Source organism: Arvicola amphibius, chromosome 10, assembly GCF_903992535.2.
Source record: "Arvicola amphibius chromosome 10, mArvAmp1.2, whole genome shotgun sequence".
In the NCBI taxonomy this organism is placed as follows: Eukaryota; Metazoa; Chordata; class Mammalia; order Rodentia; family Cricetidae; genus Arvicola; species Arvicola amphibius.
The window spans coordinates 94,288,250-94,305,895 of record NC_052056.1 but is presented as its reverse complement, the minus strand read 5'-3'; the positions used below and the strand labels follow the sequence as shown (position 1 = coordinate 94,305,895).

Genomic DNA, 17,646 nt, shown 5'->3' with positions numbered 1-17,646 from the left:
CAGGGAGCGCAGCAGGCAGGCGTTCTGCTTCCTTCCGGTCGCCACGGACTTTTAAGGGGTTGCTGCGCGCCATCTCCTGGGCTCCGTGGCTGCGTGCGTTAGTTACCGGCCTTAGTGGAGGCGCGGGTTCGGTTGAGCGCTCGGATATCTATGGCTACCCTCACGCAGCGACTGCTCTTTCAACGCGGGCGACCCAAAACCAACAGTCTGGGGAAGATCCGGAGTCTGGAGTAAGAGCTATAACGGTGTTGAAGCGGATCGGGGCGAGGGGTCCTGCGGAATTCTTTCCCCCCCACGGGTCGCCTGATGGGCGGGGTGCAAGGCTCAGATCCCTCCCCGTCCCTGCCTGTTCAGGTTATTCTGTTAGTGGGGTTTTAGGTCCTCGTCAAGCCTGTGTCTCGCGCCCAACAGTGATGCGGGCGCGATTGGTAACCTCAGCCCAGGGTCAGGTGGACCTGCAGCGAGCTCACTTAGCCCTGCGGAGGGTGGAAAGACAGCACTCACTGGGATATTGAGGAAGTGAGTACCACAGAAGGAGCATGCAGGAACGAAAAAAGCATTCAAGGGGGAACTTGGAGGCCTTAGGTTCTAAAGTCGTTACGAGATCTAGCACTCCCGGCTTCCCCCCTCCCCTCCCCACGCGCAAGACGAACGTCCTGCGTTTGAAGTTAACCTGGGCTACAGCTTGAGACCCTGTCTCAAAAAGAAAACTGTTTTTTTCTTTTATCTTTTTTGTTTTTCGAGGCAGGGTCTTTCTGTGTAACAGTCCTGGTTGTCCTGAAACTCTCTTTGTGGACCAGGCTGGCCTCGAACTCACAACCATCTGCCTGCCTCCCAAGTGCTGGAGGGAAGTCTGGCCAGAAAAATGGCCCCTCGAGTAAAGATGCCTTTCATCAAGCCTGAGGTCAATCCCTAAACCTGACCTCCTTATCCACGCCTTGGACTGCGTCCATTCATACACACACACACACACACACACACACACACACACACACACCACGCACATGCACACTATAATAAATAAAAATGTAATCTGAAAAGTGGGGGAGATGGGGGCTGGAGAGATGGCCCAGCAGTTTAAGAGAACTGGCCGCTCTTCCGGAGGTCTCGGGTTCAATTCCCAGCACCCACATGGCAGCTCACAATTGTCTATAACTCCAGGTCCAGGGGATCCGACATCCTCACACAGAATATATACAGGCAAAACACAAATATGCGTTAAATAAATCTTTTTTAAGGACTGGGGGAGCTGCAGTTGCAGCTCTGTTGGTAGAGCGCTTGTCGGACTAAAAGAAAGCTGGAATCTCCATAGGCTTCCCTTCCCACCTGAACTGCTCCAGGTGGGATAAAGGCAGGAGAGTACGTTCAAGGCTTCCCTGGACTACACAGTGAGTTGTGGATTGGATCTCTTTGAGTTTTGAGGCCAGCCTAATATATGTAGTGAATTCCAGGCTAGTCAAGTCTAAGAAAAAATTAAGCCCAGGCTTATTCTTAGCCATAAGAGATTGCTTGGTGCGAATCCCTTTAGGGCAAATGAGGGTAATTGGTGAAAGGGTCTGCCCAGCCTCCTGAGCTTTTCTTCCTCTCTGACCCCCCTCCCCCAGTCTCTCGGGACTGAAGCTGCAGTCAGAGCACTTGGACCCCAGTCTGCTGGGGCGTCTGAAGCAGTTGAAGGAACTTGACCTCTCTGACAACCTGCTGGAGACACTGCCTGCCAACCTGGGCCTGTCTCAACTGCGCATCCTTCGCTGCGCCAACAACCAGCTGGGGGATGTGACTGCCTTGAGCCAGTTTCCGAACCTCGAGGAACTCAGCCTGGAAGGCAACCCCTTCCTGACGGTGAGCTAAGGACCGGGACTCTGGGGCAGACTCGGGAGAGACAGGCTGGCTTCAAATTGTCTGTGTTGCCAAAGATGGCCTTGAGCTTCTGATCCTCCTGCCTCTGAGCTCCATGCGCCACCAGGCCTGGTTTATGCAGTACTAGGGATCAATTTCAGGACTTTGAGCACGCTACCACAGCAGTCCCTCAACTGGGCTGGGTACCCACCCTGCTTGGGGTTTTGTTGTTTTGCTAGTTTGAGACCAAGTTTTGCTTTATAACCCAGGCCAGCTTCCACTTCACTATGTATCCCAGACCGGCATCCAACCTTGGAGCATCCCTAGTACATAGTCTCCCTGAATACTGGGATTATAGGCCCGCACCGCTACTCCTGCCTTTCAACTATTCCTCCACCCTTAGGTCAATGACAATCTGAAGGTCTCCTTTCTCCTGCCCAAGCTGCGGAAGGTCAATGGCAAGGACGCGGCCTCCACCTGCTCACAGGTGGAGAACCTCGATCGGGAGCTGACCAACAGGGTAAGGGTGATGGGAAGCTGATGGAGATGGGTCCTTGGCCACGTCAGCAGGATATTGAGGGGAGACAGAAGTGGATTTTTGGAGGGTGTGTAACAGAGATCTTAACCCTGACAGCCGCAAGTCTGGTGTGTTGAGTGGTTCTGTTGCTTCTCGCGTTTGGAGGCCCTGTCTCCGAGGCGTACAGCCAGGAGGCCAGAACTCTGTGGTCAGCTGGTTTTTTTGAGACAGGGTCTTACTATATAGTCCAGATGGCCTAGGACTCTTCCACCCCAGCCTCCCAAGTGTTGGAATTGCCATTCTGCAATGGTTTCAACTCATGTGACTTAGGTATTGCTAGTAGAGAATAAGAGGCTATGCTTGCAGAAGTTTCCAGAAACTGGTATGATCGACACACCTTGTGCCCAGAAAGAGATAGGGTGGCGGTGCTGTGTGTGGCCAGGAGACCCAGGCTGGACTGGCCCTGGATCGGGTCCCTCTTCTGCCAGGTCATAGCTCACTGGGAGAAGTTCATGGCCTCTGCGAGCCCTGAAGAGGAAGCTGCTGACAAACTCCAGGCCGACTTCGTGAGGTCTGCAGTCAGGGATGTGCACTATGGCCCCGAGTCTCTCAGCGAGTTCACACAATGGCGGGTGTGTCACTGGGGGACACTGTGCTGGGGGTCCCTGACTCTGATGGATTGGGGGACAGTGGGGGAATGGGATGGCTCAGGGAATGGGACCAGATGACTGAGGAGAGGCTAGGGGCACCAGAGACTGTGCTCAGCCTGCTGAAGACCTGACCCCCACCCAGGTGCAGATGATCGCTGAGAAACTGCTGACCTCAGGTGGGGCCCGGGCCCGGGTACAGGAAGCCGACATACCAAAGGAGCCTCCACAGGCTGCAGCTGCCTCCAAGCTCAGGGTGAGTGTGTTTCCACACGGCTGTGAGGGCCACTGGGCCGTCCTGAGCTGGGTCTGCATGAGCTCAGGTGATGCCCGAGTGTGGTGGCTAGCCCTTGCTGCAGCTTGCGGGAAGGAAAGGTTCGTTTTGGCTCATTGTTTCAGTACATAGCTGCTTGGCTCCAGAGCTCACAGAGTAAGAATGTGTGTGAACCTCGGCAGCCAGTGTCCCTGTGTTCCCTCAAAGGGACGCCTCTCAGTGCTAAGTCCTTTCCCCTACTGTCCTGAGTGGGGCTGCAGGAGAACATTTTTAAGTGTCCAGCCCTAAACACAGGGCAAGCTCCCCTATGACAGTGGCTTGGTTCTTGCCGCTTCATTCTTTTTTTAATTTATTATGTATACAATATTCTGTCTGTGTGTATGCCTGCAGGCCAGAAGAGGGCACCAGACCCCATTACAGATGATTGTGAGCCACCATGTGGTTGCTGGGAATTGAACTCAGGACCTTTGGAAGAGCAGGCAATGCTCTTAACCTCTGAGCCATCTCTACAGCCCCGCCACTTCATTCTTTTGAGAGGATGTAGTTGAGCCTGTAGCCAAGGGAGGAAACCCCCTGGGGCATGGATACAATTTCCCCCACCTTCCACAGGCCAGAACGGTGGTCTCAAAACGGCCAGATAAAGTCCCGCTTGACCTCCCTTCCACCAAGCGAGTGTGTTTATCCTCACCAGCCCAGATGGAGGGTACACCTGCGGAGTCTGATGGAAGCCAGGTAAGCTCTCGGCAGAGGGAGGGTGCCAGAGGGAGCAGGGCAAGTGGCAACTGTAACCGCGTGTACCCCCACAGGCTGCCCTACGCCTGGAACCCCTGCACTTCCTGCAGTGCCATAGCAAAAACAACAGCCCAAAGGATCTGGAGACTCAGCTGTGGGCCTGTGCCTTTGAGCCTGCCCGGGAAGAGGGTGCGTGCTGGGGCTGATGGGCTGTGGGAAGCTTGGGCCACACTTAATGCTCAGTGGGAATCAGATTTAAAGATACCTGGGAAATTCAGTGAGATTGGCTTTAGGGTAGAAAGAAGGGGCTGGGAGTGGGTGGTTGGCATAAGCCTTTAATCCCAGCAGCCTGGAGGCAGAGGCAGGAGGATCTCTTTGAGTTCGAGGCCAGCCTGGTCTACAGAGTGAGTTCCAGGACAGCCAGAGCTACACACAGAGAAACCCTGTTGCAAAATAAGAAAAAGGCAGGTCTGGAGAGACACTAACTGGCTGAGAGTGCTTGCTGCTCTTGTAGAGGACTGAAGTTTGGTTCCTAGCACCCACCATGGGCGGCTCACAACTGCCAGTAACGCCAGCTCCAGGGAGTTTGATGCCCTCTTCTGGCCTCTGTGGGCACCTGCACTCATGTGCACATACCCCCACATGACACAGGTACATAACCACTGTTTGGGGTTTTTTTTTTTTTTAAGGTAAAAAGGCCATGGATGTAGTATAGTGGTAGAGCACTTACCTATCATGTGTGAGGTCCTAGGTTCTATCCCTTGTGCCTCTAACAATAATAATAATAATAATAATAATAATAATAATAATAATAATAATAATAATAATAATAATGAAATTGTCATGGAGGCCAGGAAAAGTGACTCTAGGGAAGAACTTTACAGAAAAGATGTTTATGTGGCTGATACGTAAAACAGGACACTCGGGGGCCACGTCCCAGACTGTGGCCACATGTGGCGGAGAAGCTGTTTGTGTGATAGACTGCCAGACAGGCATCGTACTCCATAAATACAAGGTGCCGGGCGAGGTGAGTGCCGGGGCCCTTCTCTCAAAGACTGCTGGGTCCTGGGACAGAAGCCTTCACTCTGTTCCTCGTGACTATTTTGGTGGGAATGGAACCCAGGGTCTTGGGCCCACTGTGAGTGCTGTGCCTCTGAGCCCTTCCCCCAGCTCCTTGGCCGCCCACAGCCCTCTGGGAGCTTTTCTCTGTTGTTGAGACTGCCCCAGGTGAGCCCTCCAAGCAAGTTGCCCCTCATTCCCTGCTCACCGCCATTTTTCCTCCTACCCTTGTCAGGAGTTCTTCTCAGTGGCCTGGACAGCCCTGACGGTGGTCACACAGGCAGGCCACAAGAAGCGCTGGAACATGCTGGCTGCTGCAGGCCTGCGAGGCATGGTCCGGCTGCTCCACGTGCGTGCAGGCTTTTGCTGCAGTGTTATCCGGGCCCATAAGAAGGCCATTGCCACCCTCTGCTTCAGCCCCACCCACGAGAGCCACCTCTTCAGTAAGACCCTTAACCCTGAGCTTCCTTAGCATCGTAGACTTTCTGCCCTGGTGCCCTGTGTCTCTTTCTGGGGGTGACGGGGTTCACAGGATACTGGGCACAGATGGCTTTGGTCAGATGTGAGTTAGCTTCTTGGCCAACCGGGATCTCTATTCTAGCACGCTGTGTGGCCTTGAAGTTTCCTAGCAACCTAGGCTCCTGTTTCTCTGCCTGGGACCAGGGGAGATAACCCTGCCCCTGGGGTTGGTGAGCCCGCGAAGTTGCTGTGCACACTGGGTTCAGGCAGGACTGTGGGGTCGTGGCTCCTGAGTTCTCGTCCTAGCCACAGTCTGCTTGCTCTTCCTGCCTATGATTAGTTGATTGAGGGACCCAGCCCACAGAGTCAACCTGCAAGAGGGGCGGGAACTTCTCGGGGCTACCTTTTTCCTCCATCCCTCCTCAGCTGCCTCTTACGACAAACGGATCATCCTCTGGGACATTGGGGTGCCTGACCACGAATATAAGTTCCAGGCTAGGTGAGGCTGCAGACGGGGCTGGAGAGGGGTGGGCTGCCGTGGGTGACGGCCCACAGCTCATGGTTTTCCATACCCGCATTGGCAGCCAGCTCCTCGTGCTCAGCTGTAGCTCTACCCCCTTGCGCCTCTGCCCTGTCGCCTCCTGCCCAGATGACTTGCTGCTGGCTGGCTGTGAGGGAGGTTGCTGCTGCTGGGATGTTCGGCTCGATCAGCCCCAGAAGCAGAGGTGAGGACGTTGGGGATGTCTGGAAAGCTTGGCCCCAAAGCTGGGTGTTGTGGGTTCACAGGGACCCTGGGCACATCACAGTGCTGCTTGGGCTGCCTTGGAAGCTCTGTTGAGGGGCTGTTCTCTTAATTACCACATCACAGACAACTGCCTGAGCCCCGGTCCTGTCACTCAGCAGTGTGACCCTCTAGCATGGTGTCCCTATCTGTGAGGAAGAGGCAGTGAGGTATAGCCCAGGGATCATGGAGGTAGAGATAGGATATACGCAGGGAAGCAGCTCTGATAATGCTTTGTGGCTATCTGCCCATGTGGAAAGACCCGAGACCACTCAGCATAGGGTTCCTGTCCTAGGGGGACGTGATGGCAAATATGAGGGCTGGGGCTGGAGCTCGGTCAGTAGAGCGCTGAGGTGCACGGAGCACCCAGCGCCACATAAACCAGGTGTGCTGGCCCGCACCTATCTCAGCTAATGAGAGGGTCAGAACATCAGAAGTTCAAGGTCGTCCTCAGCTCTGTGAGTGTTGGAGGCTAGTCTGGGCTGCTGGAGCTCTTGTGTGGAAAACAAGGCCCTAGGAATAACTCCAAAGGGGCGCGTCCTGAGGGTGCAGCCTAGTGACTGATTGACAGAACTGCTCTGCAGAGAGCCTGGAGCTGCCAGAGGACAGCCGTGTGCGGCACCAGGAGTGGGGAAAGCTCACGGACCACCTTGGCTTGGCAGATGGAAATGTCGCGGAGTGAGGCTCCCAGGCCGTGGGCACTGAGTGTTGTGGGCTGTGGTATCAGCAGAAGTTGGTTTGTTCTGTCTGCCACAGAAGCCCATGAGTAGAGATGGGGTTTGAATATTAACACTGTCCTCTATCCAGAGAGGCAGCAGCAATCTGGGAGGCCTCGGGGGAGTCTACCTCCTGCCTCCCCTCACCTGAGCAATCTCTAGTTAGTATATTACCCATCTTTACGTGGTTCCAGGGATCCCAACTCATCACGAGGTTTGTGTGGTGTTGTCAACCCAAGCCATTTTGGCCTTGTGTTTTTTTTTTTTTTTTTTTTTGTGACAGGTCTCTGTGTAGCCCTGGCAGTCCTAGAACTTGCTCTGTAGACCAGGCTGCTGACCTCAGACTCAAGAGATCTGCCTGCCTCTGCCTCCGAGTGCTGGGATTAAGGGTGTGCGCCATTCAGTGCAGCAACATTAGGAAAAGGAAAGAGACCGAGGGACACTGCCTGTTCCCGGGTCCATCTTCATTAGCATTCCTTCTCTGAGACCAGAGTCAAACAGCAGCGTGAGGTGCGAGTTCCTTCCCGTAAATGTCTATTACACTTACTGACTTACTTGTGTAGCGGGGTGCACTTGCCGCAGTATGCACGTGGAGTGCAGAGAACACGGAGGAGTTGGTGCTTTCCTTCCACCGTGTGGTTCCCAGGAACTGAATGCTGATTGTTGGGCCTGGCGGCAAGCCCCGCTCCCTGAGCTCTTAAGAGCACTTGCCTGTGCTTTGTGAGTGGCAGTCTCAGCATAAGGAACAGCCCCATAAGGAAAGGATTTCGGGGTGCTGACAGGACTCACTGCTCTCAGGGGGGCAGCAGAAGCGTGCAGATGTGGCATCCCGCTGCTCGGTGGACATAGGTTCCCCTGTTCATCTGTCATACTTGGGAGTTACCTTGGCTACATCCGCCGTTCCAGATTCTGTCCTCCCCCATGCCTTCTGGTCTCACACTCCACTCTGTCCTGGGATGTCCTAGCCGGAGTGTGCCCTCTGGACAGGTGCCAGAAGGCCTATGTCTTCTCAGATGGGACCACACCCAGCTTTTTTGAGACAAGGTCTCAATATGTAGTTCCTGGATGGCCCGGAACTCACTATACAGATCAGATTTTGGTTTTTGCCATTGAGTGTGTATGTTGGCGTGTGTGGAGGTTAGAGGACTTTCTGGAGTTGGGTTTTCTTCCACCTTGACCTGGGTTCTGGAGGTCAAATTCAGGGCACCAAGCTTGCATAACAATCTACTTCCTGAGCCAGTGAGCCCCTGCCTCTCCGGAGCTGCTCTGTCCTTAGTTGGGGTGGGAGGAGAGACACTGAAAGCATCTGGCCTGCAGTCTTGGAAGACCAGCCCCTGTGAGCTGTGCTCCAACCCCTGTGTCTACTCACACCCCCAGTGGGTGGCTCCCCTTCAGGACAAAGCTAAAGTAAAGGTCTCTGGGCCAAGGACCAGGCAGCCCCTTGGGTGAGCACATGGCTGTGCATGGGTAAGGCTGATGTCTTCTGCAGGGTATGTGAAGTGGAATTCATCTTCTCTGAGGACTCTGAGGGACAGAGAGTGGACGGGCTGGCTTTTGTGAACGAAGATGTTGTGGGTGAGTGAGCCCAGCTGAGACAGCTTGGGCTGGGACTTCACTCTCGGGGTGCTGAGGCACCCGTTGGAGAGCAGGGCGGTTGTGGCGACAGCCGGCCTGGGCTCACATCTCCTCTTCCTGCAGCCTCCAAAGGGAGCGGACAGGGCACCATCTACCTGTGGAGCTGGGGCCAGACATGGGCAGGCCGGGGCAGCCAGTCTGTGTTGCCTGTGGTCATCCTGGCCCGGCTGCAGTGGTCATCCACCAATTTGGCTTACTTCTCACTCAGCACCTGTCCTGGTGAGCCTGCCTACCCCATTGGTGGGCATCCCCTCTTCCCATCCCAACCCGGCCCCATCTTAGGCCCCCACTTGTCCTGGCAGACAAAAACCTCGTGCTGTGTGGGGATGAGGAAGGCAGTGTGTGGATCTATAATGTTGAACACCTGCTAAAGCAGCGGCCTCCACTGGCAACAGCCCTGCAGGCCCCAACCCAGGTACTGGTGGGTACCCTGCACTCTCTTCCTGATACCCTTGGGCTGCTGTTCGGTAGGCAGGAGCCTAGTGCCTTCTTTTTTCCCCTCAGATCCTGAAGTGGCCTCAGCCAATGGCACTGGGCCAACCAGTGAGCAAGACCATGGTAAACACAGTAGTGGCCAATGCGGCCGTTACCTACCTCACTGCTCTGACGGACTCCAACATCGTGTCCATCTGGAGGAGTCGCTAGCTTGCCCAGAGCAGTGGACCAGGGACACGGCTTATTAGCTTGGGGATAGTGGTAGAGGAATTTGTACCAATGAGTATTTTTATTAAATTCTCTATTGTGGACTAGAGGCCGGTGGAAGCTGAGTGGAAACAGGCCTCTCTGGGGCTCTTACCTGGATTAACTCAGGCTTGCCCAGCAGCTGAGGCTGCAGAGATCCAAAGCCTGCTTCGTCATTCGCCTCCCCAGCAGCCCCAAGTTCTGCCTCAGCCTGTGGTTAGGGTCTCTGTGTGACAGATAGGTCACCTGCCACCATCAAGTTAAGTCTGAGCACACGCTGCAGTCCTCTGTGGCCCGCTATATACTTTATTAGGAAAGTCACAGTCTATGTACAGAACAGGAGTGTCCAGCTACGGAGAGCCGAGTGCCTGTCGTCATCACGGAGTACTGAGAAGGCCCTGAGGGTGTAGGCACCAGCCTTACAGTCAGTAGGCAATGCTCCTTTTAGCCGCTACTCAATTCCTTCTTGCTTGTCCTTGATGGCCACCTGAAGAGAGAGGACAAAGGCAGTGACTGCACTGGAGTGACCCCAGTGTCCCCTGCTTGTGTGGCTAGGGACCTGTACTCCAGAGAATACGTGGGGCAGACCAGTCACCAAAGGCTCCGGGTGTCTCAGCAGGTTCTTCTACCTACCCTGCTCTGAGCCACCCGCCTGCTGAGGGCTGGGGATGGAGCCAAGTGGGATATGCCCAGCCGGGTGAAAACCTCAAAGGGTGTGGCTTACACTGAGGGCCCCTGATAACTGCCTCCTACCCTGTGGTGAACAGTCCAAAGGCTTTATGACCTAGAGAAGCCAGTGGCAAAGGGGGAGATTTTTGATGATGGGGCTGGTACTCCAGGCCCCAGCCCCTCACTGGAAGGTTCTGGTGGGAGGGTTGCAGGACGTGCAGGACACAGCACGGCTCCTCACCCGGAATCGCTCCTCCAGAAGGGAGAGCTCGCTGATGAGGTCTGTGATGGCGTTGGTGAAGGCCTCCTGGGGACTGTAGTCTGGGGTGGTCTGCACACGAATGATGATCTTGTGCTCCAAGGGGTGAGGGACTTTGTAGCCGGCAAACAGCACCTGTGGGTCCTTCAGCAGCTGTCTGAGAAACAGAGACTGTGAGGGAGGAGGTCGACCCTGGCAGGCTTTCTAACCAGAGTAGCTCCCTGCCCCCAAGTGTAAATGAGGAGAATGGTGGTGTGGTGTAGGCCCGTCAGCCCAGCTGTTCAAGGCCACCTTAGCCAACTTAGATTATCTTAAAAAAATACAGAGGGCTGGGGATGTAGCTCAGTGGTAGAGTACTGGCCTAACATACACATGGCTCGAGGTTCCTGCCCAGCACTAGGGGAGGGGAAGTCAAGTTAAAGGGGCTTAAGGCCATATGGAAACCATGTTATCTATGAGACCAAGGGCCTTGGCTGGGAGCCAGTTGTGATGGCATCTAAAAGAAGCTGAGAACCTAGACAGTGGCTGTGGACCGCACCGAGGCCAAGGTTGAAGCGACCAGAATACAAGGCCCCATTCCTAGGTACAGCAAGCAGGTGGGAAGAGAGGGCCAGGATCTGACGATCCCCAGGCAGCGTCCATGTACATGGCCCTTTCCCACAAAGCTGAGGGAATGAAGAACCTAAGGGCACGGGCCGGGCTCTAACTGGCCCCTGCTATACATCTGACAAGTTGTAGAACGGGGCTGGAGCAATGGCTGCTCTTCCAGGGAACCTTGGTTCTCGCAACTAAGAGTCCCGGGGGATCCGACACTTATGGCATGCAAGGGCACCATATGCTACACAGACCTATGTGCAGAAAGCACACCCTTGAAGAGTTATAGGTGGAGCTGGAGAAGCAGTACAGTGGTGGAGCACTCACTGCTCTTGTAGAAAATCTGGGTTTGGTTCCCAGGACCTCTGTCAAGTGGCTCACAACTGCCTGTAACTGCAGCTCCAGGGATCCAACAACCTCTCGCACCACACTCAATATATACATTTTTTTTGTTTTTTTGAGACAGGGTTTCTCTGGTTGTCCTGGAACTCTGTAGACCACGCTGGCCTTGAACTCAGAGATACCCACCTGCCTTTGCCTCCTGAGTGCTGGGATTAAAGGCATGTGCACATAGGTTTATTCTTTAAGCTGCAGGTTGGGCTGGAGAAGTGGTTTAGCAATTAAGAGGTTCCCAGCACCCATGTGGCAGCTAACAACCACCTGTATCCCTGTTCCAGGGGCTCTAGGGCCTTCTGACCTTCACGGGTAATAGGCATACACATGTGGTAGAACATTCCTAAGTTTTTATATTTTTTTTGTTTTTAACTTAAAGAATGTCTCTATACACTGCCCTTGGAGAGGATGCAAGGCAGTTCCCAGCACCTATGAGGTGGGAGCCATCTGTGGCTCCAGCTCCAAAGAACTCAGTGCATCTGACCTAAAACAGTGCTGATACTGGCACTCACACTCAGGGACAAAACCACAAGTTTTTACAAAGTTGAAGGATAAAGAAAAGGAGCTGCAGGCTTCAGCAAACCATCAAATGCATGAGGTGCCCCTACTGGCTTTTTGTTTTTTGTTTTGAGATGGGGTCTCTATGTAGACCTGTCCTGGTGCTCACTATGTAGACCAGGCTGACCCTAAACTAAAGAGCTCTGTCCCCCAAGTGTGGCAATTATAGGTGTGTGCCACAATACCATCACCTGTTGACCTCTTAATGCCCATTAAAATGAAAACTGGCTTTGCTGGAGTCCCCTGAACTTGATCTTAGCCAGAAGACTAAGAAGCAATTGCTGAGGGTTCCTGCAAAGTTTTAAATTACATAAATAAGCCTACAGGAAGCTCAGGGCCCCCACAATGGGAAGGTATAGCAGGGCTATACCTAATGGGATCATCCTCCATTATGTAGTTAGTCAGCCTACACTACACAAGACCCACGTGAGCAGACCTCAGTGCCAGGTTGGAAGAAAGGATCTGACCTGATGTATCAGTGAGCTGAGGAGAGATGGGAAGGCACTGTTACAGGACGCATGCTCAGCTTAGAGTCCTGTGATACCCAAACCCCAGGGCCTCTGGCCTGGGACTTACGATTTGATGATGTTCCCCAGAGTGTGGTCTTCTTTGTTGATGGTGAACAAGCAAGCATTGGGCACCTTAGTGTCCTTGTTAATGGTGATTCTAGAAAGAGACAGGCAAAAGCTGAGCGAGATTGCTTTCCTGAGCCCACATCCAGCCAGCCCTTGAGATGCTGGCACTGATCCTCCAATCAGCATCCCCTGGGGGGTCAGAATGCCCTTTGTGGTCAAACATCCTTGAGACTGCAGTTGGGCTGTTCCCACTACCCCAGAAACCAATGCACACAGCTCTCCCACAAGTGCATTAGTTGTCTTAAACTAGCTCTTGACTAAATTCTTTCCTAGAAGACAGAAAACAGCTGGGTGCCGGCGGCCACACCTTTAATCCCAGCACTCGGGGAGCAGAGGCAGGCGGAGCTCTAGTTCCCAGCCAGCCTGGCCTACAGAGCAAATCCCAGGACAGTCAGGGCTACACACAAAAGCCCTGCCTCAAAAAAAACAAAACAAAACAAAACAAAAAACAGGAGACCCCTAGCCTCCAACCCCCCCTAACAATTCAGGGTGGACCCAAGGCCATCATTCTGCAAGCCCTGCTATCCCCAGCAGTACTAGGAATTGAACCTAGGGCTTCAAGCAGGCTAAGCAAACCCTCTACCACTGAACTATGGGGTCCAGCCCTTGGAAGCCCTTCACTCTGCTCACCCCTAAAGGACCCTCTGAGAGCTCTGGCATGGCTCAGTGGTTGACAATTTACCTCAAATGTGTGAGGTTCTGGGTTTCATACCTACCACTCCACATTCAAACAAGCTAGGCCTCCTGATAGTTCAGACCAGTAATCCTAGCAACTGAGGCAGGAAGGCAGAGAAAAACCTCAACCATCCTTGCCTTCCTCTTTGCCCCTGGATACACCATGCTAGCTGACACTCCTGTCTCACGTCCCATGTCCTGGAGGAGCACTGCAAGTAGATAGCACAAGTGTGACACGGGTTCTGGGGACCCACACTTGAGTGTTCAGTAAATGCTTTGGGTTTTACCCAATGAACCATCTCCTCATCAAAAACATTTAAAGTGGGGGGGGGCATGGAGCTGGAGTGAGCCAAACATAGTAGCACACACCTTTAATCCCAGCACTAGAGGCAGAGGCAGGAGGATCTTTGTAACTTTGAAGCCAGCCTGGACTACAGTGCAAGTTCCAGGACAGCCAGGGCAACATAAAGAAACCCTGTTTTGGGCTGGAGAGATGGCTCAGAGGTTAAGAGCACTGACTGCTCTTCCAGAGGTCCTGAGTTCAATTCCCAGCAACCACATGGTGGCTCACAACCATCCGTAATGAGATCTGGCGCCCTCTTCTGGCATGCAAGCATACATGGAAGGAATGTTGTATACATAATAAATAAATTAAAAAAAAAAACATTTAAAAAAAAAAAAGAAACCCTGTTTTGGAAAACCAAAAGAAAACAACAACAACAAAAAAAGCTGAACTGTAGCTTAGTGATAAAGCAGTAACCCAGCAGGGGCCAGACCCTGGGTTCTATCTCCAGCATGACAAAGGAACCCTCTACAGGCCCCTTATCTATACACCAGGGACCCTCATCCACATGGGATTGCTTCTTCCCCCACCCCCCAGAACAGGGTTTCTCAATGTAGTCCTGGCTGTTCTGGAACTAGCTTTTTAGACCAGGCTGTGCCTTGAGCTCACAGAGATCCGCCTGCCTCTGCCTCCAAAGTGCTGGGATTAACAGCGTGTGTCACCACCGCCTGACAAAGCATTGCTTCTTTTTTTTCTAAAGCATAATATCTCAAACAATACAGAAATATGTATTTCCTTTGTCCGCGCCTGTGTGAGATGAATGGACAACCTGCAAATTGTCCTTTCCTTCTGCCGCACTGTCCTGGGCATCGAACTCCAGTCATTAGGCTTGACTGCGGGTGCCTGAGCCGTTTTGCCAGCTGTACATATGGACATCCTAGACCTGACGCTCTTTTCTGGCAAGCTGTCTAGCACACCAAGGGTCATTCATAGCATCCTTTGCCTCTGCCCACCGGATACCAATAGCAGCTGCCTGGGGACAACCAGAAGTGTTTCCAGACATGACCAAATGCTCTTGCTGATGGGGCACCAACAGGACCCTCAGCTGAGAACATGCCCTCAAGGGAGGCTGAATTAGCTAGCAAAGTCAAACACAAAACCCTGCACAGAGGTCTCTTAGAAGTGTGAGGTCAGTCACCGGTCTGCACTGTACAGACAAACCCGGAGAATTTCCTTCAACTGCATTATTGGCTGACTGACTGACACAGGGATGAAATGAGCCCTGTGTGTGCCGGGCAAGCAATCTACCGCCATACATTTATTTTTGAGATAGGGACTCACTTGGGCCCAAGAAGACTTCCAAGGAGAGTACCCAGGGCTGGAGAGATGGCTCAGAGGTTAAAAGCACTGACTGCTCTTCCAGAGGACCCAGGTTCTATTCCCAGCAACCACATGGCAACTTAAAACTGTAACTCCAGTTCCAGGGACCTGACACCCTCACAAAGACATACATGCAGGCAAAACACCAATGCACATAAAATATAAATAAATGGACATAAAATTAAAAAGGGGGGCACTCAGGAAAGAAAGGTTTTTAGCAACCTTTTGAGACAGAACTTTTGAGTCATCAAAAGGTTGTTTCTGGTTACCATTAAGACAATTACATGCAACTGGGCATGATAGCATCCGGGAGGCAGAGGCAGGTCAGCCTGGTCGACAAAGCAAGTTACACACACAAAAAAACTCTATCTCGAAAAACCAAAAACAAGTCGGGAGGTGGTGAAGCACGCATTTAATCCCAGCACTCAGGAAGCAGAGGCAGGCGGGTCTCTGTGAGTTCAAGGCCAGCCAAGTTTACAGAGAGGGTTACACAGAGAAACCCCCGTCATGGGGATATATATATATATTAAAAATCACCAGTCCTGCTTCATTAAACCGTCGAGTCCTAACATTCTTTCAGCGGGGAAACCACGAATCCCTGAAAATCTAGGGGAAATCCTCAGGCTGCTAAGTGAGAAGGCAGCTGTGACTCCGTCCCTTCGTTGCTATCATGATCCTCCTGCCTCAGTCGCCTAGTGCTGGAATCACAGGCGTTCGCCACCAGCGGGTTGTGAGCTCTAAAGCCATCACTGTAGCATGGATGATGGTGTTGTAGACTAGTGAAGAGAATGCCCAGAGGGAAAGGGCTTGGTTCGAATACAGTCACAGCCACTTCCTAGGTGTCTGGAGCAAGGGACTCAGTGTCCCCGAGCCTCAGTTTTCCCACTGCAAAACGGATGCACTCGGCGAGGCTTCGCACAGCCGCCTACTTCGGCGGACGCGCCCGGGGCAGAATGCGCAAAGCACAGCCCACCTCGCTTCCCCCGGGCAGGAGCAGTGCGGCGCTCCGCCGGGGCTGACGGCCAACTTACTTCTTTTCGCCCTCGAAGAGCAAGAACGACTCGAAGGCCGGAGGAGCGTTCATCCTAGCGACGCGCGCTGTCTCCGAAACTCCAACCAGCAGCCGCCGTCACCACACCGAGCCCCCGAAGCGCGACCACTTCCGGGTCACGCGGCCGCAGCCAATCAGAGTGAGCACCTGGCTCCGCGCCCCCTGGTGGACCGGATGACCTTCCGCAGGCGCACGCCGGCAGGGCCGAGGGAGACCGCGAGCTGTGCGCACGCGCCAGTCTAGTCCGGTCCGTCGCTTTCACCCGGCCGCTTTTGGGTGGCTGTGCCTGCGCGGGGAAGGCTGAGCCACCTGCAACTGGCTCACTGGTGCGCCTTGAGGTGGCGTCCGAGCTGTGTGTGTAAAGTCGCCTGTGGACCCCCGGCTGGGTCGACACCAGCATCCTTGTGATGTTTGCTGGATGAGGTCCAGGGGAGCAGGAAGAAAATGTGTAAAGATGGGGAAGAGCTTGGGGTGCGGGCACACAGATAACTAAAAACATAATGAAAGCCTGGTCCCTTTCCATTTTTTCAGCGGTCTCAGTAGCAGTTAGTGTTTTCTATTTTTAAAAATTCCTATTTGGCTGTCTGTGTGGCACGTGTCTGTAGGCACCTTTGGAGATCAGAAGAGGGTTGGGTCCTTTGGCGCTGGAGTTACAGATGGGTGTGAACCACCCTACGTGGCTGCTGGGAACTCTAGTCCCCTGAAGAGTCATGTCTCCAGCCTCCACGATGGTTCTTGTCAGCCGGATGAAATTTAAGATCATTGTGGAAACAGACCTCTAGGTGGGGCCAGCAAGACAGCCCACTGGGTGAAGGTAGTGTCACCAAGCCTGACTACCTGGTTTCAATCCCCAAGACCCATGTGGTGGAAGGAGAGAAGCAACTCCTCTGACCTCCCTGTGTGCAGCATCTGCACATCGGTGCACACACAATGTAAAATTAAAAACAAAACTTTTGGGTCTGTCTGTGAGAGTCTAGACAGGTTTAAATGAGGAAGAAAGACGGACCATTAATGTGCGTGATGCCATGCTAGAGGCTAAGGTCTCAGACTCATGAAAAGAAGAAAGTAAATCATCTTGTTCTGCTTCCTGGCTGCAGGGCAATGGGATCAGCTGCCTGGCACTCCTGTGGCTATGACATCCCCACCATGATGAGCTGTGCCCTTCCTTAAGATGCTTCTGTCAGGTTTGTAGACAGCAACAAAAACAGTAACTATTACCGGCTCAGTCTCCCAGGCTTTGAAATCGCAGGCGGGAGCCACCCTATCCGTTGGTATTGTGAGCACTGAGACACCACTGTGTGGCATGGATGATGGCAGGGCCACAGGAAACAAGACAATGTCAGGTGCCAGAGGGCTTGGGAGCCCCTCACACTGTGTCACGGTCCCCCTGCCTGTGCACATGGGCATGCTATTCCTGGAGTGTCTACCTAAGAGCCAGTGACAGCTAGCCCAGCCCATCCACCTTGAAGGCGGAAGGCACAGATATTGCAGGCATCTTGCTCAGCTTTCGTCCCTTCAAATTTAGAAGAAGATGAGGAGGAAGAGCAGAAGTCATCCAAGGTTCTCCAGTCACAGCCCAAAGCGTGTAGTCACCTTCATTTCTAGGAACAGCGGACCCCTGAAGACAGACCACCCCATGAGGAGGAGTCTCAGGGAAGGAGCTTGACTCTTCAAGCAATAAAGATTTCTTCAGGCCGCCCTGAAAACCAGAGCTGAGACGACGAGAAACCAAGCCACGCCCTGACCAGTACCACTTAGTTATTGTTTGTATTGCTGAACTGTTTACGACCCTAGAGATGGAACCCAGGGTCT

At 53.3% G+C, this 17,646-nt stretch overlaps 2 protein-coding genes across 2 annotated transcripts; one reads left to right on the top strand and one right to left on the bottom strand.

The window, feature by feature from the left end:
• Positions 1 to 14: 14 nt before the first annotated feature.
• On the top strand, positions 15 to 9,407 carry Lrwd1 (leucine rich repeats and WD repeat domain containing 1). The gene is made up of 15 exons (XM_038346549.1): positions 15 to 230; positions 1,605 to 1,839; positions 2,240 to 2,356; positions 2,842 to 2,985; positions 3,146 to 3,256; positions 3,884 to 4,006; positions 4,081 to 4,195; positions 4,924 to 5,033; positions 5,301 to 5,508; positions 5,951 to 6,023; positions 6,109 to 6,249; positions 8,511 to 8,596; positions 8,720 to 8,875; positions 8,959 to 9,071; positions 9,161 to 9,407. Exons 1-15 carry the CDS (start codon positions 151 to 153, stop codon positions 9,299 to 9,301), a joined length of 1,953 nt encoding a protein of 650 aa, XP_038202477.1. The 5' UTR covers positions 15 to 150; the 3' UTR covers positions 9,302 to 9,407.
• A 213-nt stretch (positions 9,408 to 9,620) lies between these two features.
• Positions 9,621 to 15,950, bottom strand: Polr2j (RNA polymerase II subunit J). Its single transcript, XM_038346550.1, has 4 exons — positions 15,815 to 15,950; positions 12,387 to 12,476; positions 10,248 to 10,422; positions 9,621 to 9,824 (listed from the first exon to the last, which is right to left on the bottom strand). Exons 1-4 carry the CDS (start codon positions 15,865 to 15,867, stop codon positions 9,789 to 9,791), a joined length of 354 nt encoding a protein of 117 aa, XP_038202478.1. The 5' UTR covers positions 15,868 to 15,950; the 3' UTR covers positions 9,621 to 9,788.
• Between the last annotated feature and the right edge of the window lie 1,696 nt (positions 15,951 to 17,646).